The 27,104-nt window shown below is 47.2% G+C and overlaps 1 protein-coding gene across 1 annotated transcript; it reads right to left on the minus strand.

Moving 5' to 3' along the window:
* Window positions 1-202: 202 nt before the first annotated feature.
* On the minus strand, window positions 203-27,104 carry pik3r4 (phosphoinositide-3-kinase, regulatory subunit 4). The gene is made up of 21 exons (XM_080005547.1): window positions 26,840-27,104; window positions 25,127-25,861; window positions 24,589-24,722; window positions 24,223-24,466; window positions 21,822-22,220; window positions 21,185-21,319; window positions 20,724-20,945; window positions 20,439-20,612; window positions 19,850-19,995; window positions 19,576-19,779; window positions 18,365-18,566; window positions 11,227-11,318; window positions 8,749-8,971; window positions 7,741-7,906; window positions 6,248-6,412; window positions 5,606-5,817; window positions 4,878-5,009; window positions 4,350-4,450; window positions 3,964-4,052; window positions 947-1,067; window positions 203-569 (listed from the first exon to the last, which is right to left on the minus strand). The coding sequence occupies exons 2-21, from the start codon at window positions 25,842-25,844 to the stop codon at window positions 399-401; spliced, it is 4,050 nt and encodes a 1,349-aa protein (XP_079861673.1). The 5' UTR covers window positions 25,845-25,861; window positions 26,840-27,104; the 3' UTR covers window positions 203-398.

Consider the following 27,104-nt stretch of genomic DNA (forward strand, 5'->3'; position numbering starts at 1 on the left):
TGAATTGGAATATTGCCGCCTGGACGTACAACTGTGAACTTCAGTCACAATCCTGTTTCCTGTGAATATCACTCATATCCATTCAATCAATATCAAATCAATATGTTTCCGTTATGCAAATGCTGAGAATCACCGTGATATGAGTCACCTGATCAGTCAGTGTGATCATCAAACACATGACGATCAGATCGTCTCAGGAAAATCATTTTATTGACATTTTGAAATTGCTGAACAAATAATATTGAAATGTGAGTCACATGGTTCAATCCAAAGAATAATCAATAATGGCAACATTCTGATTTCTTGTTTCATATAATGTCTCCTGATTCATAGGATTTAGATTATGCTACAGTATGTACATGAAGAGAGACAGACGGACAGGCAGGCAGACAGGTAGTTCACTTCCAGACTTTGACGATCCCGTCCCGGGACGAGGTGACGATGAAGCCCTGCGTGGTCTGGAAGGTGGCGATGTCGGTGATGATGTCATGATGGCCGACAGGAAGCGACTCGGGGCCGCGGCGGCTCGTCTCCTCGGGCGCGCCGCTCTTCTGCTTGCTGTGGATCTCCTACAGGGGGCGGCAGAGAGCGGGAGACCCCCCGGGGAGAGAAAGGTTGACACTCAGTCGCATCATGGCGGCTTCAAACCGACCACTGAGCAGAGCATGAACCAGGGGGTCGGCCATTTTGACTACTTCCCTATGCAGAGCATGAACCAGGGGGTCGGCCGTTTTGACTACTTCACTATGCAGAGTAGGAACGAGGGTGTCGGCCATTTTGACTACTTCACTACGTAGAGTATGATCTCGGGTGTCGGCCATGTTGACTACTTCACTATGTAGAGTATGATCTCGGGTGTCGGCCATGTTGACTACTTCACTATGTATTACTTGGGTGTCATAACCCTCTTCCTGCCAGGTCAAAGGCAGGGTGATGGTGGCGCTACCTGAACCACTTCTGTGCCCTCGATGATCTTGCGGCTGTAGAGTACTGAGGGGCAGTGCAGGGAGTCGTTGGCTCCACCCGCCACGATGTAGGACCTCTCTGGGTAGGCCAGGTCCCAGAACCTGCAGCGGAAACACAGACCAACGTGAGGATCTCCCCAGGACCTCAGGATGTTGGTATCTGGGATAGGAAGTGGCCCCATCGACTGTGACACCGACACAACTGCACCTTCAGTTGTGTCTTTACTGATTTGGGAGAAGACTTCCCTACAGCTATTTTGACTCCTTCACTACATAGAGTACCAACTAAGGAGTCAGCCATTTTGACTCCTTAATTTCTTATAATACCAACTAGGGAGTTGGCCATTTTGACTCCTTCACTCCCAGACGCTTGTGGCAGGGGCTGCGGACTATTACTAACTACAAGAGCAGCCCCTCATCAGCCACGAGTGTGGACGCCTCCCTAGCCAATGAACTGAACTCCTTTTATGCACAGTTTGAGGCTGGCAACAACACTGCTAGCTTGCCGGGCTAATTTGAGTTTCACCGCTGAGGATGAGCACACACTCTGTGTCTGAGCATGACGTCAGGAGGGGTCTGATGTGTGTGAACACCAGGAAAGCTGCAGGTCCAGATGGCATATCTGGGTGAGTACTGAAGACCTGTGCTAACCAGCTAGCCCCCCAGTTCCCTAGGATAATCGAGTCGGTGGTGCCCTCCTGCTTCAGGCAAGAGGTCCGCCATCATCCCAGTGCCGAAGTACCACCGTCCGGTGGCCCACAACTCGGTGGTCATGAAGTACTTCAAGAGGCTGATTAATTACCATTGACCTGCTGCAGTTTGCATACCAGCCCAACAGATCCAGGGAAGGCGCGGTCTCCCAGGTACTGCACACCAGGCTCACACACCTGGATGGCTGGAAGGGGCCTATGTGAGATTGCTGTTCATTGACTATAGTTCAGTTTTCAATACCATAGTCCCTCCAGACTGGCTGTCAAGCTGCGGGAGCTAGGACTGAGAACTCCGCTGTGTGCCTTGATCCTGGACTTCCTCTCAGCACGGCCCCAGGTGGTTAGGGTGGGGAAGCACATGTCCAGTTCCATCACCCTGAACACAGCATCCCCCCAGGGCTGCGTCCTCAGCCCCCTACTGTGCTCCCTGTACACACATAACTGTGAGGCCAGGTCCAGCTCCAACACCATCATCAAGTTTGCTGACGACACCGTCATGTTGGGCCTGGTCACCGACGGCGATAAGAAGGTTTACCACGAGGAGGTGACTGACCTGGCACTCTGGTGCCAGAACAACAGCCTCCACCCTTACGTCAGCAAAACTAAGGAGCTGATTGTGAACTTTAGGAGAGGATACAACCGAAGACGCCAACGCCGTTGGTGATTAATGGGACTTCTGTCGACAGGGTGAGCAGCTTCAAGTACCTGGGAGTCCACATCACAGAGAACTTCACATGGACTTTACAAACAGACACTCTGGTGAGAAAGGTGAGGCAGCGTCTTTACCACCTCAGGCAGCTGAGGAAACTCAGGGTCTCGTGAGGATCCTCAAGTCCTTCTACTGTGGAGCAGTGGAGAACATCCTGACAGGCAACATTACTGCCTGGTTTGTACTGTACTGCTCAGGACAGGAGGGCCCTGCAGAGGGTGGTGCCTTCAGCCCAACGTACCACTGGAACTACCCTCCCCTCCCTGCAGGACTTATACACCAGGAGGTGTAGTAGCAGAGCTGCAGGGTCATGAAGGATCCTCACCACCCCAACAACGAACTGTTTCAGCTGCTGAGCCTCAACAGTCACAGAGCGAGAACAGAGACAGTTTCTTCCCTAAGACATAAGAACAGTCAAGGCTGAACTCACCAGGGGTCCTCACTGTCTTACTGTACTGTATGTAGCATACTGTTACTGTATTGCTGTGTAGACATGTTGTAAACCTCAACACACTACGTCTTTATTCACATGTCCCTTTACACACATGCACATATCTGTATACACATAATAGTCTATTTATTTTATTCTTCTATTTTATATTCCCGTTCAGTATATTACCTTTTTAATCTTATTTTATTCTATTTACTCACTGAATTACGTTTTAGGAATCAGTTAGTTCAGTTAGTTTCGTCAGTTAGTAAATTACTCAATTACTTAGCTACTGTGTCTTTATAATTATTGTGCATAATCTCCAGGTGTGTTGCAATGAAATTTCACTATGTCTACTGTGTATAAATATAATTGTATGTAAATGTATGTGACAAATAAACATCTTGAATCTTCATCTGATCGTAGCAACCAGGGAGGGGGCCGCTTTGGAGCGGTCAAGCTCCACCAGTAAAAAAAACACCATGAGGATTGGGAGACACAGATTTCTCTACAAAATCCACAGTAACTTCCTTGATTCTGAACCGATTTTCATGGAATACAGTTTTTTATAAACATGAGAAATTGGACATGAAACTTGTTTCTTATTGTAATTAGATCCAGTTACTGGACAAGGATCTAATGCTATGTTTTCATTCACATGTTTAACGGAAGAGGGCAGCACGTGTGCCTCATATTGCACTTTCATTTGACTACTGAGAATTGAATATTTTAATATTTGATTCAAACATTGGACCCCGAAGTGGAGCAGCCCAAAGAAAAAGAAAGAAGAAGAACGTTTGAACATTGAAAAATTGAACATGTTGAATGTTGTTCCACTGAAGCCCTTTTTCCTTTCAGTGTTTTACAGAATAAATGAAAAAGTTGTATTTGTCTTTTTATTTTTGCAGATCTGGAAAATTATCTGATCTGTGACTCAGGACCATGTTACCATCGGAACCCTGAGCTTTGTGATCCATTGCCCCCCTGAATGCAGGTGTAGTACGGGTGTAGTAGAGATGGTAAACTGGTCAGCACATGCAGTGTAGAGGTAGTGTAGAGGTGTAGTACAGGTGGTGTACAGGTGTAAAACAGGTATAGGACAGGTGGTGTACAGGTGTAATACGGGTGGTGTAAAGGTGTAGTCAGTACCTGATTCTCATGTCAGAACCTGCAGTGAGCAGCAGAGGATTCCCATCAGCTGGACTGCAGTAGATCCCATGCACACTGTGTGGAGACGGCTACACACACACACACACACACACACACACACACACACACACACACACACACACACACACACACACACACACACACACACACACACACACACACACACACACACACACACACACACACACAGTCAAAACAGTTCAGAGTAAAGACTGAAAACATTGCACGCATGAACACACACACACACACACACACACACACACACACACACACACACACACACACACACACACACACACACACACACACACACACACACACACACACACACACACACACACACACACACACACACACACACACACCTGCATCTCAGAAAGTGGGGGGGCGGAGCTCGCCCACAGTGTGAACTTGCGATCTCCAGTCTCCATGTCCCACATCGACACCTCATTATTACCCTGGACAGCTAGACAGGAGAGAGACAGACAAGCAGAGAGTGAGACAGGTGGAGAGAGCGACAGGTAGAGAGTGACAGGTCGAGATATACAGGTAGGGAGAGACAGGTAGAGAGAGACAGGTAAAGAGAGAGGCAGGTAGAAAGAAAGAGTCAGACAGAAGTTATTGTTGTTGTCATGGTAACTGAGTGATCATGGTCCAATAAGACTACACCACTTTACCAAACAAGATGGTCACCAACGGCCCAGACCTGGTTTCCATAACTGGCAACTGGGCAACCGGAGAGCACCTCAGCAGACCAGTGGTTACAGTGAGCGTAACATAGCACCTGCACCTGTGTGTGTGTGTGTGTGTGTGTGTGTGTGTGTGTGTGTGTGTGTGTGTGTGTGTGTGTTATCAACGAGGCCACGCCCTGCAGGCTGAGGCGTGGCACTTACCAGCGATGACAGACGACTGGTAGAGCGGGTGCATCAGCAGCCGGCGGATCCGCGCTCGGGCCGGGTGCGAGTGGTTGGAGATGGGGAGCTGGAAGCGCATGTCCCAGCACGCCATGGTGCCGTTACTGGTTCCTGGGGGCCCAGAACCAAACATGAAACAGAGTTTATTACGATGACGACACCTTTAAGTAAATCATGACGAAATTAGTACACTATTAATCTATCACTATTAATCTATCACTATTAGTCATTTCACTATTAATTATAAAAAAAGTATAAGTTCATAAATTCTCTCACCTCCCTTGATTTTGTACACAATATGCACTTTACTATGTAGTTCACAAAGGAATTTGAAATACATTTTAAATAATAACTCCTGGATCCTCCTGCACTGACCTGTCTGTCTGTCTGCTTACCCCATGAACATTTATTTTCCCTTTGCTGTTCAACATACTTTTCTCTCTCTAACTCTACTAGCACTAACCTGAGCAGTACTAACTCTCCAAGTATTAACTGTACTAGTACTAACATCCAGTTGATTTGATTGGTGACCGGTGTTCTGATTGGAAGTCTGATCAGTGACATCATGTGATGTAATGCACTTTTTTAATAAAGTTTCATCACTTGCTTCATGTCACACACACACACACACACACACACACACACACAGACACACACACACACCCACCCACACCACACACCACACACCACACAGACCACACACCCACCCAGGCAGAGCCAGCACTGGTGCATGTCCACGGTGAAGCAGGTGATGAGGCCGAGCCGCAGGTCATGCCGTAGCGTCCATGCGTTGGTGTCGCAGCGCAGGTCCCAGCCCACCAGCGCTCCGTGCACCGTGGCGTAGGCCAGCACGGACTGGGCGCCCGAGTTGAAGTGGTGCACATCCACCACACAGCCGTCCTCCCGCAGGTCCAGAGACCTGGGAAACACACACACACACACACACACACACACACACACACACACACACACACACACACACACACACAGAGACACAGAGACACAGAGACACAGACACACACACACACACACACACACACACAGAGACACAGACACAGACACAGACACACACACACACACACACACACACACACACACACACACACACGACTCTGGGGGTCACCAGTGTATGACTTTCAGTTATTTTGAAACTTAATTCAAATATAAAAGCACTTCATTTTAACTAGAGACAGAATTCTACTTGTATTTCAATTGTATTTCATTTTCTCAGTGTGTATAAAATGTAAACATATTGACCAGGATGATCGATATTGTGAGGTGACGATACCACTTTCATCTACCTGAGGACCCGAAAGGAAGCCCTGCGGCATTGTGGGTAGGCCGCTCACCTGCTCTGGACGGGCTGCACCTTGGGGGACTTGGGCGGCTTGTTGGCCTCCACAGCCAGCAGCTGGAGGGAGCCCTGGTCGGAGGCGGCCGCCAGGTAGTGTGAGCCCTGGCAGAAGGTCAGCGTCTTGACGTGGCCGCCGATACGTGAGTAGGTCAGCACCGACCTGCAGGGGGAGCAGCACACTGAGCACCTCCGTCGAGACCTATTTCACTCTTTTATAAATACTACTTTGAACAAAAAGCTGTCCTGTCGCCTTTCTAGTAATGCTGCCATTTGCAATTTGCAAAAAATAGAAAATATGAAATGCCATCAATAAGGTTTTATACTTGTCAATCTGGGTGATATTCCTGCACTTTTATAAGAATAAAGAAGGGATGAGGGAAGAAGGGACGGGGAGATGGAGGGACAGACGGAAGGGGGGATGGAGGAAGGAGGGATGGAGGGATGGAGGGAGGGGGGATAGAGGGATGGAGGGAGGGGGGATGGAAGGATGGAGGGAGGAGGGATGGAGGGATGGAGGATGGAGGGAGGAGGGATAGAAGGATGGAGGATGGATTGAGGAGGGATGGAAGGATGGAGGATGGATGGAGGCTGGTTCCAGCTCAGGGAGCTCATCACTCCATTCCTCTGCTCCACAACTTTAAACTTTCATTGTGTTTCTGTCTGAACTCTGTGTATTCTGAAATACAACATATTCATCCGTCATAAATAACACAACCTGTTTGAAGGTAGTTGGGTGGTAGTTTTTTTGGTAGTTGGGGGATAGTTTTGTGGTAGTCGGGTGGTAGTTGGGTGGTAGTCAGGTGGCAGTTTTGAAGTAGTTGGGTGGTAGTTTGGTGGTAGTTTTGAAGTAGTTTGGTGGTAATCAGGTGGTAGTTTTGAAGTAGTTTGGTGGTAATCAGGTGGTAGTTTTGAAGTAGTTGGGTGGTAGTCGGGTGGTAGTTGGGTGGTAGTTTGTGGTAGTTGGGTGGTCGTTTTGAAGTAGTTGGGTGGTAGTCAGGTAATAGTTGGGTGGTAGTAAGGTGGTAGTCGGGTAGTAGTTGTGTGGTAGTCAGGTAGTAGTTGGGTGGTAGTTCTGAAGTAGTTTTGTGGTAGTTGGGTGGTAGTTTTGAAGTAGTTCAGTGGTAGTTTTGTGGTAGTTGGTTGGTACTTGGGTTGTAGCGGACAGTAGTTTTTAAGTAGTTGGGTGGTAGCTCAGGCGGTAGAGCTGGTGGTCTAGTGATCTAAAGGTTGCTGGTTGGATCCCAGGCTCCTCCTGCTAGCATGCTGTAGTGTCCTTGAGCAAGACACTTAACCCCTAATTGCTCCTGATGGCTGCGTCCGTCGGTGTTTGAACAATTGTAAGTCGCTTTGGATAAAAGCGTCTGCTAAATGACTAAATGTAAATGTAATGTAAATGTAGTCGCTGGTAGTAGGGAAGTACTTGGGTAATAGTCGGGTAATAGTTAGGTGGTAGTCAGGTGGCAGCTTGATGCTGGTGTGGTGGTGCACCTGGTGGTGGTGGTCTTGCCCTCCATCTTCTGGCTGTCCCACACCTTCACACTGCCGTCGTTGGAGGCTGTAGCAAAGATGGAGTGTTCGTCTGAGACACGGATCCTGTTGACGGCCCCTCTGTGCTCATGGAGGTGGGCAACCAGGAGACCCTTAGGGTGCCACCCTAAAGAGCAACAGAACCAGGCAACCACACACAGAACCAGGCAACCACAACACAGAACCAGGCAACCACAACACAGAACGAGGAAAAGTTAATGAAACTGATCTGAAAGCAGATAAAGGACAGTTTATAGTATTGATAGTATTGACAGCATTGATGGTATTCAAAGAATCGATAGGATTGACAGAATTCATGGGACTGAAAGTATTGAGAGTATTGATAGCATTAACGGTACAGATAGTATTGACAGTATTGTTAGGCTTGACAGTACAGATAGTATAGTTGGTACAGATAAAATTGACAGTATTGACGTATTGATAGTATTGACCGTATTGACCGTATTTATAGAATTTACAGCATTGATGGTAGTGATAGTATTGATGGAATTGACAGTATTGATGGTATTGATCGTACTGATAGTATTGATGGTACAGATAGTATAGATAGTTGACAGTATTGATCGTATTGACAGTATTGATAGTGTCTATGGTACTGAAAGTATTGACATATTGATAGTATTGATGTTATTGATAATGTTGATGGTACACATAGTATTGATGGCATTGACAGTATTGATATAATTTACAGCATTGATGGTAGTGATCGTATTGACAGCATTTATAGTATTGATAGGACTGATAGTATTGATGGTACTGATAGTACAGATAGTTGACAGTATTGATAGAATTTATGGTACTGAAAGTATTTGCATATTGATAGTATTGATAATGTTGATGGTACACATAATATTGATGGTATTGACTGTATTGATGGTACAGATAGTATTGATGGTATTGACAGTATTGATGGTATTGACAGTATTGACAGTATTGATCTCCGCCCACCTGGGGGTGGAGGCCGGCTTTCCCACTCTGCGCTCTCCATCATCTGCTTGGCCATGCGCTCGGCGCTGCACTGCTCCCTCTTCTGCTGCACCAGCTGCTGCAGCTCTGCCTTGCAGGTGTTGAGGCGTCGCTGGTAGGTGGAGCCTCCAGGCAGCGCCTGCACCGCGGGGACAGCAGGCGGCACTGTGCTCTTCCTGCTCTGAGCCGCAGTACCATCAGCCACCTGCTTTGGCAAAACACAAGCGACGGCTGTTAGCAGAGTGTGGTGTGGCGTGACGTGGGCGTAACCTGGGCGTGGCGTGACGTGGCAGCGCATGGCGTGACGTGGCAGCGCGTGGCGTGACCTGGGCGTGACGTGACAGCGTGTGGCGTGATGTGGCAGCGTGTGGTGTGACGTGGCAGCGCGTGGCGTGACCTGACAGCGTGTGGTGTGACGTGGCAGCGCGTGGCGTGACCTGACAACGTGTGGTGTGACGTGGCAGCGCGTGGCGTGGCAGCGCGTGGCGTGACGTGGCAGCGCGTGCCGTGACGCGGCAGCGTGTGGTGTGACGTGGCAGCGCGTGGCGTGGCAGCGCGTGGCGTGACCTGACAACGTGTGGTGTGACGTGGCAGCGCGTGGCGTGGCAGCGCGTGGCGTGACGTGACAGCGTGTGGCGTGATGTGGCAGCGTGTGGTGTGACGTGGCAGCGCGTGGCGTGACCTGACAGCGTGTGGTGTGACGTGGCAGCGCGTGGCGTGACCTGACAACGTGTGGTGTGACGTGGCAGCGCGTGGCGTGGCAGCGCGTGGCGTGACGTGGCAGCGCGTGCCGTGACGCGGCAGCGCGTGGGCGTCGGGCAGACCCCAGGTTGTGAGGATGGATAACCTCACCTCCTCTGCACTGACCTGGAGACCCTAAGGCCCCTCCTGTACGCCCTGATCACATATCACTGTGTGGCCACACGCTGCTCCAACATCATCCTCAAGTTGCAGCTAACGCCACCATCCAGGGTCTCATCTCCAACAACGATAAGACGGCTACAGAGAGGAGGTCAGCGTCTTGGCAACACGGTGCCGGGACAACAACCTCAACGTCTGCAAGATCAAAGACATCGTGGTGTTCAGGAAGCAGCAGGGGAGGGGTCAAGTCTCCATTCACATCCATGGAGTTGAAGTGGAGACAGTCTCCTACTTCTAGTTCCTCTGTGTTCATCAGAGAGGACCTCATCTGGTCGAGGCAAGCAGGCTTGGCAGTCAAAACTGCCCAAAAGCGCCCAAAAGCGCCTAAACTTCCTGAGGAGATTCAAGAAGTTTGTCATGTCTGCAGAAGTCTCACCAACCTCTACAGATGCAGCATTGAGAGCGTCCTCTCCGGCTGCATCAGTGCTGATCCAAGGCCCTCCACAGGGGCAAGGCATGGAAGCGCATCATCAGCTCTCAGCTCCTTCTGGGCAAGGCATCTACCGCACACCGCACCGCGAAAAGAAGGGAAAATCCTCAAGGACCACAGCCACCCAGGACTAACTACTCGCGTCCACGTCGCTGCCGTCTGGTGGGCGCTACCGCAGCATTCGAACACAGACGACCAGACTCACAACAGCTTGTATCCCCAGGCCGTCAGGCTCTTAACCAGCAACACTCAGCTGCTGGTCGTAAGGATGACACATTCACAATTCTACATCTGCTCTGGTCACTTGTACATTCATTGTAAATCATAATCCAATTTATATTATAATATTTAATATTACTATTCTTATTGTCCTGTCATACTCTCCCTCTGTCTACAACCATCAGAATACACAACTGCTGCCTCACAGCAAGAAGGTCCTGGGTTCGATTCCCGCCTGGGGCGCTGTTGGCACCGTGCTCCGGTGGGTTATCTCCCAAATAGGAGCCTTTCTGTGTGGAGTTTGCATGTTCTCCCCGTGCTCACATGGGGTTTCCTCCACCTCACGTCAGTAAGGACCCCCCTCAAAAACATGCACCCATCATGGTCTGACCAGCGATGGACACTTATCACCTGGTCCCCGGGCGCGTCCACGTACGCTGCCCACTGCTCCTGGCTGTGCCCCCGGAGGAAGGACAAGCCAGGATGGTTCAATGCAGAGAATCCATTTCACCGGCCAACATCAAAAGCATGTGCATGTGTGTGTGTGTGTGCAAGCATGTGTTGTAGTGTGGTGTGTTGCGTGACTAATAAAGGCTGTTTCTTCTAATGTTCTATTATTGTGTTTTTCTTTTTTACTATGTGTATTTCTTTATGATGTAGACTTTTTTTTCCTTTTAACAATTGAATACCTTCTTTGGAGAAACAAAACAACGAATATAGCTGTCGCTGCCTTGACACAAGAATATGATGGTACAGAATGACCCCGTGTTACACTATGCATCTGATAGATAAAACACTGACTTTGTGTTGTAGCGTGGTAACGTGTGTTGTAGCGTGGTAGCGTGTGTGTTGCAGCGTGCTCTGTGGTGCCCTGCAGGGCGGCTCCGTACCGCCTGGGTCTGGATGGAGGCCGGTTCCTGCGACCCGAACATGCTCTTCCACTCCTCGTTCATGGCTGAGTCCTGCTTGGTGTGCTTCCTGGCTGCAGCGACCAACACAACAACACGACAGAACCATCAGAGCAGGAAACCAGATGCAGGCTGAGAACCTGCCCAGCAACTCAACCACATCAGATCCTAAGATGCCCAGCAGATGTTTCTTCATCTGGATTCAGGGTCATTGCAGACTTGTTTTTCTCAAAAAAAATCATGAAACAGTCGTCCATCTGTGGTTTTGTAGCTTGTTGTTCAGGGAATAAAACACAGTGGATACTTTATCTTTTTATTTTGTTTTTCACATTATATCACAGGTCCTACAGAAAAATTTACTTCAAAAAATCCCCTCCCACCACCCTCCAGATACCAGACATACAAGTATGAACATCATACATGACCAGACATCAAAGAAGGAAGATAAATAATACAAAATAGAGTGAAATGAAAAATGAAAAATGAAAAATTGGTTGCATTGTTGTGCTGTTAGCTTCCATATTCTCAACAAAGGTTAAAAAAAGCTGCCAAATAGTATAAAACTTCAGAGTAGACCCTCTGGCGGTGCATCTGATCTTCTCCAATTAAAGCTGGGACATGACTTCCTTGATCCAATGGCTGATATGTGGGTGGAGTAGGATCTTTCCATTGAAACATTATCAGTGTCCTGGTCAGGAGAGTACAAAGGGCCATCATGCTTACCTCCCTCCCACTGGGATGGATGTCCACCGGGGCGACACCAAAGAGTGCAACGGATGGAGGTGGCTCAACCGCTCTGCCCAGTGTCCCAGAGAAGGTGTCCAAGGTGGTTTGCCAGAACATGTGGAGTTTTGGGCCCTGAGTTTTGGGCCCATGTGCAGCAGAGTGGCTGGAGCCTGCCTGCAGCGACCACACGTGGGGTCTACGTCGGCATCGATGTTAGAAAGGCTGACCTTGGACCAGCGCCGTGTCCCAGTTTGAATTGGATAAAGGCGTTCCTGACACATGTGGAAGAGAAGATTCCCTGTTTTATTACATCTAAGATTGGTTGATGTAAGTCTGTTTCCCTTTTATTTTAAAGGAGGTCCAAGAGTGCCGAATTGTATGTGTTGAGTAGTTAATCGATTATATTTATAGCCTGTTTTGTGACTGATTGCCAGTTAAAAAGTAAGTTTAACAGAGAGGTGGGGGGGGGTGATGGAAAGCCATCTGAGTTCCAGGCTACAACGTTCTGGAGCTGCAAGTGCCTATAAAAGTGTGATCTGGGAAGTCGCCAGCTGCTCAAAGGAGGCAAAGTTGCTGTGGATATATAGATTGGACGGTGAGGTCAAGCCCTTCAAAGGCCATGGTAGGAATGGTAGTTCATAACACAGTAACATCTCTCAGCCGGTGCAGCAGTGCTCTGATGTTGGCTGCCCCATAATAATACAGGAAGTTTGGGTGCTCCATCCCTCCCAGCGCCCGAGGTCTCTGAAGTATGTCTCTTTTGATTCGGGGTGTTTTTTTGTTCCAAATTAAGGTGGATATCTGATTATTTACTTTGGAGAACAATGTTGGAATTTTGTTGGAAAGACTGGGAGACACTGGAATATGATCATAAATGGAGGCAACATGTTCATCTTTACTGTATTGATTCTTTCGCCCAGAAAAAGAGGCAGGGGCTCCCATCGCTCCATGTCCTGCTTCAGATTGGATAACAGGGGCTGGTAGTTGGCTGCATATAGATCTTTAGTATTATGTGGAACCCATACCCCGAGGTGCTTGAATTCCTTAGGGCTGATTTTAAAGGGAATTGAGGCTAAAGTCATCCGACCAGCACCAACAGGCATCAGCTCACTTTTCTCAATGTTAACTTGGTAGCCAGTTGTTTTGCCAAATTCAGTAAGTAAGACCATTCATCCGGGGAGACTCGAGAAGGGTTGTGATTCATGCAGTAACATGTCCGCGTAAAGCCAAACTTTTATGGTCCGATCCATCACGCTGAATTCCCTTGATATCGGCATTTTGCCTCAGAGCTAGAACAAGTGGTTCCATGGCAAACGCAGATATAGGTGGAGATAAAGGACACCCCTGCCTTGTGCCGCGTTGGAGCTCAAAGTAAGTGGAAAGATTATGGTTAGTGCGCACGGCAGCCATAGAGGATGTTTATAAAATCTTGATCCATGATATGAGCTTGTGGCCAAATCCAAACCTCTCCACTGTGCTGAAAAGATAGCCCCGCTCCACCCGCTCCAATGCCTTTTCCCCATCTAGCGAAAGCACCACCTCTGGCACACCTGTGGGAGAGGGGCCGTAGAGTATATTCAAAAGACGTCTGATGTTAAAAGAAAAGCTGTTCTTAATAAAACCTGTTTGATTAGGAGATACGATGGAGGGGAGAACCCCCACCAAGGGACGCGCCAGGACTGTAGCAAACATTTTAGCATCTGTATTTAGAAGAGAAATTGGAGGAAATGAGCCACATTCAAGAGGGTTTTGGTCTTTCTTGAGGATTAGAGGATTATAGAGCTAACTGCCTGGCACATGGCTGGAGGCAGGGATTTCAATGAGAGTGATTCTTCAAAGACTGACAGTAATAAAGGGGAGAGTTGGTCTGAGAAGGTTTTGAAGAACTCGGCGGGGTAAGCGTCCGGCCCCGTAGATTTGCCACTTTGCAGAGACCTAATTGCTGATGCTATCTGCGCGGCGGAGAGGTCCTCCTGCAGCCCAGCAGCTGTCCACGGGTCCATACAGGGGACAAGCAGGACCTTAAAAAAACCTTCCTGCACGGAGGGGCTTACAGGTGTGGACTGGTAAAAAGTTGGAAAGCACCAGTTCATTTTTAGGCCGTCCGAGCTTTTTGAGCCTTGCTCATCATTGATCGCAGGAATAATTTGATTGGAAATTCTTTGACGTAGCTGATGAGCGAGTATCCGTCCAGCCTTTTCCCCATGTTCATAGAACGCGTTCAAAGACAAGGTGCTCAGCCGGTCACGTTGTCAAGAGTTCAAACTCGGCCTGCCATGACTGACACTTTTTCATCATGTCCGCAGGGGGCAGATGGCTATATTATCTATCTACAGTGGGGCAAAAAAGTATTTAGTCAGCCACCAATTGTGCATGTTCTCCCACTTAAAAAGATGAGAGAGGCCTGTTACTTTCATCATAGCTACACTTTGACTATGAGAGACAGAATGGGGGGAAAGAATCCAGGAAATCCCATTGTAGGATTTTTAATGAATTAATTGGTATATTCCTCGGTAAAATAAGTATTTGGTCACCTACAAACAAGCAAGATTCCTGGCTTTCACAGACCTGTAACTTTTTCTTTAAGAGGCTCCTCTGTCCTCCACTCGTTACCTGTATTAATGGCACCTGTTTGAACTCGTTATCAGTATAAAAGACACCTGTCCACAACCTCAAACAGTCACACTCCAAACTCCACTATGGCCAAGACCAAAGAGCTGTCAAAGGACACCAGAAACAAAATTGTAGACCTGCACCAGGCTGGGAAGACTGAATCTGCAATAGGTAAGCAGCTTGTTGTGAAGAAATCAACTGTGGGAGCAGTTATTAGAAAATGGAAGACATACAAGACCACTGATAATCTCCCTCGATCTGGGGCTCCATGCAAGATCTCACCCTGTGGGGTCAAATGATCACAAGAACGGTGAGCAAGAATATCATCCCAGAACCACACGGGGGGACCTAGTGAATGACCTGCAGAGAGCTTGGACCAAAGTAACAAAGGCTACCATCAGTAAATCCTGCAGTGCCAGACGTGTCCCCCTGCTTAAGCCAGTACATGTCAAGGCCTGTCTGAAGTTTGCTAGAGAGCATTTGGATGATCCAGAAGAGGATTGGGAGAATGTCATATGGTCAGATGAAACCAAAATAGAACTTTTTGGTAAAAACTCAACTTGTCGTGTTTGGAGGAGAAAGAAAGCTGAGTTGCATCCAAAGAACACCATACCTACTGTGAAGCATGGGGGTGGAAACATCATGCTTTGGGGCTGTTTTTCTGCAAAGGGACCAGGACGACTGATCCGTGTAAAGGAAAGAATGAATGGGGCCATGTATCGTGAGATTTTGAGTGAAAACCTCCTTCCATCAGCAAGGGCATTGAAGATGAAACGTGGCTGGGTCTTTCAGCACGACAATGATCCCAAACACACCGCCAGGGCAACGAAGGAGTGGCTTCGTAAGAAGCATTTCAAGGTCCTGGAGTGGCCTAGCCAGTCTCCAGATCTCAACCCCATAGAAAATCTTTGGAGGGAGTTGAAAGTCCGTGTTGCCCAGCGACAGCCCCAAACATCACTGCTCTAGAGGAGATCTGCATGGAGGAATGGGCCAAAATACCAGCAACAGTGTGTGAAAACCTTGTGAAGACTTAGAGAAAACGTTTGACCTCTGTCATTGCAAACAAAGGGTATATAACAAAGTATTGAGATGAACTTTTGTTATTGACCAAATACTTATTTTCCACCATAATTTGCAAATAAATTCTTTAAAAATCAGACAATGTGATTTTCTGGATTTTTTTTTTCTCATTTTGTCTCATAGTCGAAGTGAACCTATGATGAAAATAACAGGCCTCTCTCATCTTTTTAAGTGGGAGAACTTGCACAATTGGTGGCTGACTAAATACTTTTTACTTACTTAAAAAGTTACTTAACACTTTATGTCCAGTGTCTCATCCGCCACCTCTTTAAGGCATGCAGCGGTTTTTTTTCGCACAATATGAGATGACCTGGCCCGTAGATATGCCTTCAACGTACCCCATATAGTTAACGAGTACATTCCTGATGTTTGATTCACATGAAGGAATAGTGTGATCTCAGACGCGATGAATCGGGTGAAGGCTTCCTCTGACAGGAGCAGAGGGATTAGTCTCCGAGGGCGGTAACTGGACTGTGTGTTAGGGTTACGCATTTTCATAGTTAAGGGACCGTGATCAGAAATAACTATGGCTCCATAATCACAATTGGTCAGGAGAGGAAGTCTTTTATCCAGGAAAAAATGATTTATACGGAAGTAGGTCTCTTATGGACCGGGGGGGAGGAGTCTCCTCTGGAAGTAGGATGATGGTACCGCCACACATCAGCCACGCCTTGTGATTTTAGAACAAGCTGGATTGAGTGTGCTGGTTTGGACAGGGAAGTCTTTTTGGGTGAGCTACGGTCCAAGAAAGGGAAGAAGAAGAAGAAGGTGCTGCCATGTCATGTTTGGTAAATGAGAGAAAAGATTGGAGAAGAATGTAGGGTGGTCCCAGTTTGGTGCATAGATATTGGCCAAGATGACCGGAAACGTATAAAGTTGTCCCACCACAATAACATAGCGCCCTCCGGGGTCCGCCACTACACTTGTCATTGTAAATGGTGGATGTTTATCAATGGGTACGGCTGCCCCTCTGGCTTTGGAGTGGAAGTTAGAGTGATGTCCGTCCTGCCCACCCCCCTCTCAGTCCAAAATGGTCTGTTGTACGTACGTAGAAGGGCCTTCTGCTTCAGTTGTTTTAAATGTGGAAATACCTTGTTGCGCTTCACTGGATGCTGAAGTGATTTAACATTCCAACTCACAAAGTTGACCGAGGAACTTCCCAGGCCTCTGGGAGTATCCGTGTCAGTCACGTTAATCATGAAGAGTTGTGTATCTGAGATGTATTAAAGTCAAAGCGTAACAGCAAGTGACAAGTAAAACAGACAACTGGCAAGTTAAGTCCCAGAAATGAACTTGTGTGCCCCCCCCCTCCAACACCTACAAAAACCGGGTGGACATAGTACCTTCCAAAACAAATCCACACGGATGCTGTTTGTGTTACAGAACACTAGAGCCGACCGCTCGAGCTCCCGTCTAACATCTTACATGAAAGTATTTCAGAAAGCGCATTATGATACAGTACAATAGAAACTTCTGCTGTTTGATAAAATAAGAGAAAACTGAAATAAAATACAAGTAAAAGTGGTTGTAAAAAAGACAATGTGCTTCTCCACGTCTCCCTGTCAAACTTAGCCCTGTAATGCATCAGAGCATCGCAAGCCGCTGGCTGTGGTGTAGTCTGGTAGGATAGCACCTGTCTCCCTGCCGCCCCGGAGCGGAGCAGGGCTCAGCTCCACACCGTCCTGGTCGTAGTGGAGCTGAGCTGTGACGTGGTGTCACAACTAATCTTCCTGGAGCCAGGCTCCTCCGCCAGCGCTCCACCAGCGCTACTTCATCCAGCCGTAGCGCTTCTCTCAGGAACTTTGACACTGAGGCAGCAGAGCTGGATCCGTTGGTCTCAGCTGCCTCCAGCATCTGCTCCTCCTCCTCCTTCTCCATCCACGGCGTCACATTTGGCTGGGAGCTCTGTCGTCTCTGCTCAGTCCCCGTGGTGGGTGACGTAGCCGACTCGTCTGACCGCGTCGACGCCCCGCCTTCCACCTCTTTGATTATCGTCTTCATTTGGTTCATCTCGGAGCGGATCGCTGCCGTACGGTTTGTTATTTCTATTTTTACCGCTTGTAATTCACTCTTGAGGAAGTGGAAGTCCTCGGAAAGGGCATTTCTCAGTTCTGATTTTATCACTGCCCAAATGTCCGCTTTTAGTGAGAGAAGGATCTGTGACTTGAGAACTTCTGCGTTCATCTCCTGGATGTCCAGCGGAGGCAGGGTCCTCTGAGCGAGGGCGTCGGGGGAACTCCATGTCGCGGCGTTGTTGGGCCCAGTACCAGATGGTCTGGTGAATTTATAGTTGTGCGAATTTGACGCCATCAATACGCATACACTATCGTTTAACTCTTAGAAATACATTTGGGGCAGAATTTACAATGTTTTGTAATAAAAAGCACTTTGTAACTTAAATTAAAAGAGAAGTTCAGGGGAGCTCAAACCAAACACGTCCCACTCCATCGCCAGCTCAGCAAACCCCCCCCCGTAGATGATCTTAAAATGAAAGCTAAAAGCCCAGTGGAACTGCAGCGGGAAAAGAGGAAACCTTCCCGTTGACAGAATGATAATACATGTAAACAAAGAACCTGAAACCAAATGAGCAGCCCAGCAGAAAACAAACATCGCTTCCTGAGAAACTTGATCCAGATGAAAGGCCTTTACACCCCTACCCAGAAGCCACCCTTACCCAGAATCCTTTGCAGGGTGCACTGACCTCTCTTGTCGTCTGGCTCAGCGCGGGGCTTCACCAGGTCCACCTGCCTCCCTGTGACCCCCAGCAGAGCCAGGTCGATGAGGCCCGTCTGGGCTCCGTCTCCCAGCATGCTTTGCTCCCCCATGGTGGCCTTGGCCTTGTTGGCCTTCAGCATGAAGTCCTTGAGGGCCAGGAGCTTGTCTTCCTCCGCCTCCGTCATCCCCTGCGCACACACAAGACGCTCAACCTGAGATGAGACTTTATCCATTCAGGTAAATCATGTTGATGTTTCCCAGCCAGACTGTGTTCAAGACAGTGGTGGGAAGTAATGAAATACATTTTTCAACTATTAGTATATTCAGTTTGGGCGACTTTCAACTTTCACTCCACTCAAACTTTACTGAACTACATCTAAAACCGAAATGTTACAGAGTTGAAGCTGAACAGGTCTGCGCCTCGACCATTTCCTTTTCACAGGAATGAGAACGTAATGAATCCAAGATGGCCGTCCCGCCTCTGCAGGGCATAAGGAGAGGTTTTAGTAGGCTTTGTGACGGCGAGAGTTATAATACGGGATGTTATACTGACAGAGGTTTACAGGAAGAAAAGCCAGATGCTCCCTTCCCTGTGATGTTACTGCTTAAACACAGCGTCCCTTTAACCACTTACACTCACTTGGGATCTAAATCATTTATTACTTCAATCAGAGATCAGAGTTGTTTACTTGAACAAGAGGATGTGTCGGAGACCAGACAGGAAGTGGATCAGACCCAACATTAATGTAGCCTATTGGGAATTGTACAAAAGATAATGCATTGTTACTGTCCCTCCAAAGTTCAGATGATTAAAAGCTGTGTGGAAAGCCTGGATGTCCAGAGGGAATATAATAATAATAACAATAAAATATAATATGATATAACATAATACGCACAATACAATATAATATAAACCATAGTACTACCATAGTGAAAAGTCGATTTACCAAAGACCAAAACAATGGCTTCTTTATGCAAAATATTGACCGTAAACAGTGGATTTCTAAATTCTCTTCTTAGCGATGCAGGTTGTTATTGTACAATAAATATACTTTATAGTATATTATTATATGTACTTATATAAGAAGGTTTTGGAGCGTGGGAAAGGGGCAGTCATAATAGCCACTGGGAGAGTCTGTACCCTCCATTTTAAAACCAAATTTAAGCGACACTCTACAGGAAGTGATGTCATCTCACCTGGGAGAGGAGCTTCTTCAGCAGCTGGCCGATGGCTGGGTCCTCTGGGTTGGGGCATTCTGGGATGGAGCCGGCGCGCTTCTTCTGCCGTAGCAGCAGGTGGCGGAAGAGGCTGGAGATGTCTTTGGAGCGCAGCGCGTACTCGAAGATGGAGCGACTAACCGGTTCCTTCAGCACGCTGAGCAGGACCAGCTCCTTATCGATCTGAGTAGACGATCAATACTGATGATGAAGAGAAGGGTCCCTAACCTGGTGATGAAGAGAAGGGTCCTACCTGGATGATGGGTTGGGTGATGAAGGGCTTGAGGTGGGGCATCAGCTTGCAGTAGACGTCGGCCACGTTGAGCCGCTGCGCCACTACAGTGATGAAGGCCACGGCTCCGTAGCGGATCCACAGGTTGGGATGGCACAGGAACGGAGCTATGGCCACCAGGGGGCGACAAAACACATAACACACTGTCTGGAAATAATATCTAAACTTAGTAAATAATTATAATATCTGAATTGAATAAATAATTATTTGTAATATTGGAATTTTTATAACAATAATAGTTATTCATAATATCTGAATTGAGTAAATAATTATTAAATGATCGGAAATAAATAAATAATGAATCACAATATCTGAATTTAATAAAAAATAATCATAATTTGCAATATCAGAATTTAATAAATAACCATTCATTATAACATCAGAATTGGAATAAATAATTAATCAGAATATCTCATTCTAATAAAAAATAATAATGAATCATATATATACACACACACATACATATATATATATATATATATAAATATAAATATAATAAATAGCTATATCTGCACATAAGAAATAATCCCAATGTATAATCATGTTTCACCGATGTCGCTGACGAACTCGTAGACGTGGGCCTTCTGCAGCAGCCCCAGCTGACTCATGCAGCTGAGTGCGTTCAGCGCCTTGTAGATCACAAACTCCTCCGAGTCGCTCAGGCCCTGCTGCAGCAGCGGCTTCAGGATGGACGAGCTCTGCCAGCCCACGTAGGCAGCCACGCCTGCAGGGGTCAGAGGTCAGAGGGGGGCAGACAGACGGACGGAGGACAAATAGACTGACGACAAACAGATGACAGACAGACAGACACAGACAGACAGGCAGGCAGACTGACCCACGATGCTGTCAAAGAACGCTCCCCGGAGGTGCCAGTCGTTCTTGTCGTTCAGGAAGGTGATCATGTGCGACAGCAGCACGTCGTTGGCTTTCTGGCGTCCAAAGAAGACACAGAGCCGCGTGATGCCGTTCTCCATCAGGGACTGCTTGACGATGTTCTCCGAGTCGCTGAGCAGCGTCACCACCTTCTGCTGCACCATCTCATGCAGCGCCTGCAGCTCTGCAGGAACACGGCAGGTCATACGTGTGCAGGCTGCACACTATTTACAATATACGATTATAAACTACAAACTGATCCATCCCAAATCTCATCATCTCAGGGGTTCGACGTATGACCATTGACTAGAAATCTGAAATCGATGTCATTGAACATGTGGAGATCTCAGGGTGTAGTTACCACTGGTGGCCACGGGGTGGGAGGGGGGCGCTCAAGCTCCATCACTGCGAGCTCAAACCTACCGGAGTCGTAGTTCTCGTTGGGAAGCAGCGTCTCCTCGGCATCCTCGCCGCCAGCATCCTGGTCGGGGTTGACATTGTTCTCCTGGACCAGCTCCAGGAAGCGCAGCGCCGTCTCCGCCAGGTGGGCGATGTTCTCTGGACACAGAGCAATGCGTCACGTGATCCGTGCTGGCGGGTCACGCTACATTTCCCACAGTTCCTTTCCAAGCAGCAACCTTTTCTGAATCTTCTTCCATATCCACAGTTTACTAACCACAACAAGCTACACCGCTGCAGCGCCTTCACAGCATGGCGGACCCCGCCACTAACAATGGAAGCAGCATATAGAGGAGCACATGCAGAATGCAGAAACATTGAACGGTCGTTATAAAGATTCAGATGTTGACTCTGAAGAAGAAGAACTTCATAAAATCAAATTTAAGATGATGGATGATTGACTTTTAAGGTCTAACATTTGCAGAACGGAATTTAAGACATTTAAGACAGCCATTTAATAAAAATCATCTTACAGATTGCCCATTTAACATCATATATCGGATCATTTTTGCTCAATGTCTTGATGTTTAATCAAGTATTAAAATGTAGAAGAAGCTGAAGCTGCACTTGTAGAAGTCCTGTCGGTTGCTGATCATCTCACCTGCGTACGCCAGCCGGACAATGGTGGCCTCGTCCTGCGCCAAGTGTGCGATGCCAGGCAGGATGTATTCTGGGTAGATGTTCACGTCGTTGCGCGGCACCTCCTTCACCAGCGCCAGCACCTTGGCCAGCGTGCGCACGGCCTGGGCGCGGACCCGCGGCACGCCGTCGCTGCAGAAGTGCAGCAGGTAGGGCGTGATGCGGTCCAGCAGCAGGTCCACGCCGAGCCGCGGCGCTAGCTGCAGCACCAGCTCCAAGGCCGCCAGCTTGGAGTCGCAGGAGCGCAGCGTCTGCAGGCACGATGTCATCACCGACACCAACACCATCAGACCCTGCTGCTCCCTCCAGCTCACGGACGCTCCACCCACTTCTGGACACGCTCGCTCACTGGGGGAGGAGCCTGAACACACACAGGAAGTCAGTGTCTGCGCTGCGTAAACATGGTTAGTTGCAATCACTTAAAGCAAACTAACAATGCAAAATGCATTTCATAGTTATAATAAGTAAATAATATAGCTGCAGGCAGCAATACAGGGTGCAGTTTATTGGTGTAAGGTACGTTTTACAGTTTCCCGGGTTCTCTGAAATGCAGCACGATTTTCCGAGTTTACTTGAACGCAGCGTGGGCTCCCCCCGGTCTGTGGTCTCCTGGTTGCCAGTCTCACGGAGCAACCGCTATGCGTCTACACAGCACCACCCTCCTGTCTCTACAACAAGCCTCCATGTTTGGAGGTAAAGGTGAGTTGTCATGGTTACAACTCAGCGTGTTGTCAGGGGAAGTAGAGCTGCTCTCTCAGTGACGTTTGGCTGTTTGCTGCCGTGTCGGCCACATCGTTTATTTGTTAAGTTTTATACTTTGACATTTACATTTTCAATAAGTTATGTTTCCATGTAAAATAAAAAATGTTGTGGTATTTCTGTGACTATTTACCAATCTACGGCTTCTATTTTTCCGGTGCCTCGCTGGATCTTGAACACATCACTTAGTCGCACATTTCAGTGTTTTTCAAGTTGACGCACTCACAAATTTTTCAGGATTATTTTTTGTTCTATTTTACTTTATTCCAGCAAAGTAATGTGGAGCAGGGATTTAAAATATCAATCTAACAGATCTACTGACATCTACCAGGTAAGAAGTTATATAAATATACACGTAAATCCATCGTTTGCGATGGTAACATCCAAACACTACAGAGTGACTGAGTCCACACCGCACACTGAACACTGCCCAACTGGACATTATCAATCAGAACCTTTACATTTATAGTAAATAATATGATGACGTCATAAAGCGTCAAGACGTCACCATATCAATAATAGTAAATAATATGATGACGTCATAAAGCGTCTTGACGTCATCATATCATTTATAGTAAATATTTGATGACGTCATAAAGCGTCAAGACGTCATCATATTATTTACTATTAATGATATGATGACGTCATAAAGTGTCTTACAGTAAATATCATTTATAGTAAATAATATGATGTCATAAAGTGTCTTAGTGTAAATATCATTTATAGTAAATAATATGATGTCATAAAGCGTCTTACTGTAAAAATCATTTATAGTAAATAATATGATGTCATAAAGCGCCTTACAGTAAATATAATTTATAGTAAATAATATGATGTCATAAAGCGTCTTTCTGTAAATATAATTTATTGTAAATAATATGATGACGTCATAAAGCGTCTTACTCTAAATCTCATCTCCTTCATTTTAGAACCAGACGTGTGACGTGTCAGTTAACCAAGACCAACTGAATATTTTGCGTCAAATTTGGGTCAAATTGATGAAATGTAAATGACGAGATCCTTGTAACAAAGCGGTTGAAACACCACCTCGACCGTGTGCGTAGCTTATTTTGAAGTATGTCTTCCAGATAGTTTTATTCAGGCTGGACATATTCCGGCGTCAAATGCATCGGTTCGTCTCTGTAATATCGCTCAAGTTTTGGTCAGTTGTTCGCGAATATCTGCTCCATATGTGGATCGATTGGATGAAACTTCAACCAAAAGGTCTTTGTGACAACGAGGTTCATACAAGACGTAAACAGTGTCTGGTGTTATGCTGAAGTTGGTGTTCCCGATAGTTTCAGGCGTCATAATTCTGAGAATTTTCCCCTGAACAATAACAATAGGGCTGCTGAACAATAACAGCCCTGCGGACCGGACCCTTAATTCTACTCTACGTAGAGGTATTGCAGGATCACAATCGTTCCTCAGTGGATTATTTTCAATCATAATTTCTCTTTCATGATTGGTGTTGAACTACTCCAAATATCTCTCAAAATAATCCTCACAATAGTTCAGGAATTCATTTGTGGGATTAGTTATTTAGTATTATTAGGTAGCAGTAGATAGTAGTATGGGTATATGGGTCAGAGGTGACCAGTTACCTGGCGAGGGCGTGTCTCTCCCTGAAGCCCCACCCGCTCTCAGGTTGTGCAGGATGTTGTCCAGGTCCTTGCGGAGGACCAGGATGCGCTGGTCCGCCGACTGGAACGTCTCCTTGGAGAACTGGGCCATGTAGGGCTGCAGGAAGCTGTAGAAGATGTCTGGGAAGGCTCGTCCTCTCTGCTGCTTCAGGTAGTCCTCTGCTGCCAGGCGCTGCTCCGGGTCCCTCTGGACCATGTGGAGGACCTGGAGACACAGGGTGGGGTCAAGACCTCTACTATCTCTACTGCTCCGGGTCCCTCTGGACCATGTGGAGAACCTGGAGACACAGGGTGGGGTCAGGACCTCCACTGTCTTGACTGACTCACCAGCTCCCTGATGTTTCTGTCCTCGATCTTCATGAGGACGTGCTCCGTCTGGAAGTGTCCCTTTCGGTAAGCGAGCAGCTGGGACAGGTCGAACAGCGGGACGCCCTCCGTGAAGAGTTCTGCAATCACACATCCTGGGAGAAACACAGAACATGCAGTGCATCGTAGGTTGAGTCGAATAACATTTTTAAAGAGCAGAGCTTTTAAGGAGCAGACATATTTAAGGAGGTAAAATAAACTTTAGGAATAAAAACTAAGATGAGGTTGAGGTTTTGATTTCGATATAAAGGGTCACAATTTGATTCAATCTGATTTGCTCAAAATTTTCACTGTGCAATCTGATGTGTCTTACAAAAATATTTCACAGAACAAATTCTATGGTGCTTTAATGTAAATGGCTGCATAGCTTCTAAACAAAGTGTCAAATATTACAATTTCCAAATGGATTCAGAAATGGAAACGGTGGAATGAATCTTATCAGAGTGTTGCCACAGACTTCCTGTTCCGTCTAAACGGGTTTCGTTGAAATGGGGTCTACCTGCAGAGAAGATGTCCATGGCGGGCTTCAGCTCCCCGCGGCTGCGCTGGTTATTGTTGGCGAGGTCGACAAGCGGCGTGTTCTGGTCGCTCTCCGTGGTGAACATGCTGCCGTCCACAAAGCGCTCGGGCGCGATGTAGCACGTCCTGCGCCGCGACGTGTCAAAGAAGTAGTTGAAGTCGGCGGGGTTGTCCTCTGGCAGGTACGTGGGCTTGAAGCTGGCGAAGTCGGTGAGCAGAACCCAGTTCCAGCTGGTCACCATCACGTTCTCCGTCTTAATGTCCCCGTGGCGGACGCCGGCCTTGTGCGCCTGGTCGACGGCGGTGAGGATCTGGAAGGCCAGCCACCGCTTCTCCACCGCGTTGAGGAAGGGCCGCGTGCTGATGCGGTCGTAGAGGTTGTCCCGCACGTATTGCCGGAACAGGATGGCGGCCTTCTCCGTCAGGGAGTTCTTCTGGAAGGGGAGGCAGTTTTGGCAGGAGTGGAGGCGGATCTTCAGCTCCTCCAGCTCCTGCTTGTAGCTGGTCAGCGGCAGCGACGGGTCCTGAATGGCGAACACCTTGACCACCACCAAGCCCTCGCGGTGCTTGGCCCGCGCCACCTTGAAGAAGCGCGTGCTGCCCAGGCTCTTGTCGTACTCATGGTCGTGGATGTCGGAGAAGTAGCTGTCCACCGAGAGGATCTGGGAGGGGGCGATGCCGGCCAGCTGGTTCCCCATGGCTCCTCCACACCAACCTGGGCAGAACTGACACTTCAACTGGATTCACAGGTTTTTACACAAATTACCAAATGGAATAAGGAGAACACTGGAAAAGATCATCGATGAGCTTTGAACAAATGCCTTAAACTGTGGAACGCATATATCTAATGTTTTTTTTCTCTCGTTAATAGTTGTAGTTAGTTTTACTAAAAGACAAAAAAATATATATAGGCGCTAAAAAATGAAGGAACTTTTTAAGGTTCATCGACTTTACTTTCCTCCCAGTGTATAACAGGTTATAAACAGAACCTCTGTGATTTCTGGGTCATTGTGGAGACCATAGGTTACATTTTACAGTTTGTTTACAATGAACAGAACAGAAGCTGATGTAAGGGACCCGGCTCTTCACTGCATCATTTCTAATATTGGTTTCATTTCCACCTAAATTTGGATGTAAACATGTTTGTGGAATCAAACTATTTTACAAAAACTCGGACCGTAACCAGATGAGGAAAAAAAGTGTTAGTGTATTTTTTAGGATCCATCCTACAGTTTAGGATCTGTACCTAGAGACTCTACCTCGACTACATTTCAAAGCAAAATATATTTATCAATAAACTACCTTTTACTGTACTGCACTGTAAGGCAGCCAAACTACAACTGACTTTTATGACAACGTAATATTTTATTGTTCGTTTTAATCAGCATCATCCGGTCCAGTAGCCCTTTATGAAGCATTATAGACTCTGTTACATCAGCACACTGGATAGGACAAGTACTTCCATTTGGAGAACTCGAGTACCAATATACTTTTATAGGGTATTAGTACTTTTACTGCAGTAACAGCTCACAGTTCTTCGACGTGATGTGACTGTGATGTCATGACCGCTAATGTAGCATGGAGCTAATCATCATCAATATCATCATTTTCATCCGTGCCTCCGAGACTTTCATGTTTTAAACTATGAATGTATTTAAAATAAAAGAATAAAAAAAATGAAACGTGACTTCACCAGACTACAGTTCTGCTGCTGCCGCTGCTGCTGTTGTTGTTGTTGTTATTGTTGTTGTTGTTAGCTGTTAGCTGTTAGCTGGTCAGAGAGACAGACGGCCAAACAGACAGGCAGACAGACAGACACAGACAGAAAGACAGACAGACACTGGGTTAATTCCCGGAGGAAACGGCGGCTGTTCGGGTCTCTGTTGTCGGGTAACACGGTAGATGTAATTACGGTCCCATATTCATGTGTTTAATGAGGGGAACGTGTCGACGCTCGG

Source organism: Zeus faber, assembly GCF_960531495.2.
Source record: "Zeus faber genome assembly, chromosome: 8".
In the NCBI taxonomy this organism is placed as follows: Eukaryota; Metazoa; Chordata; class Actinopteri; order Zeiformes; family Zeidae; genus Zeus; species Zeus faber.

Excerpts from the sequence above, each read along its gene's own strand:
- pik3r4 (XM_080005547.1), bottom strand. The coding sequence starts at position 25,844 with ATGGGGAACCAGCTGGCCGGCATCGCCCCCTCCCAGATCCTCTCGGTG. Across the intron at positions 20,946-21,184 it reads CAACGAGAACTACGACTCCG|AGCTGCAGGCGCTGCATGAG; the intron begins GTAGGTTTGAGC and ends GTGTTCCTGCAG. Across the intron at positions 5,010-5,605 it reads CCAGTGCTGGCTCTGCCTGG|GAACCAGTAACGGCACCATG; the intron begins GTGGGTGTGTGG and ends CTGGGCCCCCAG.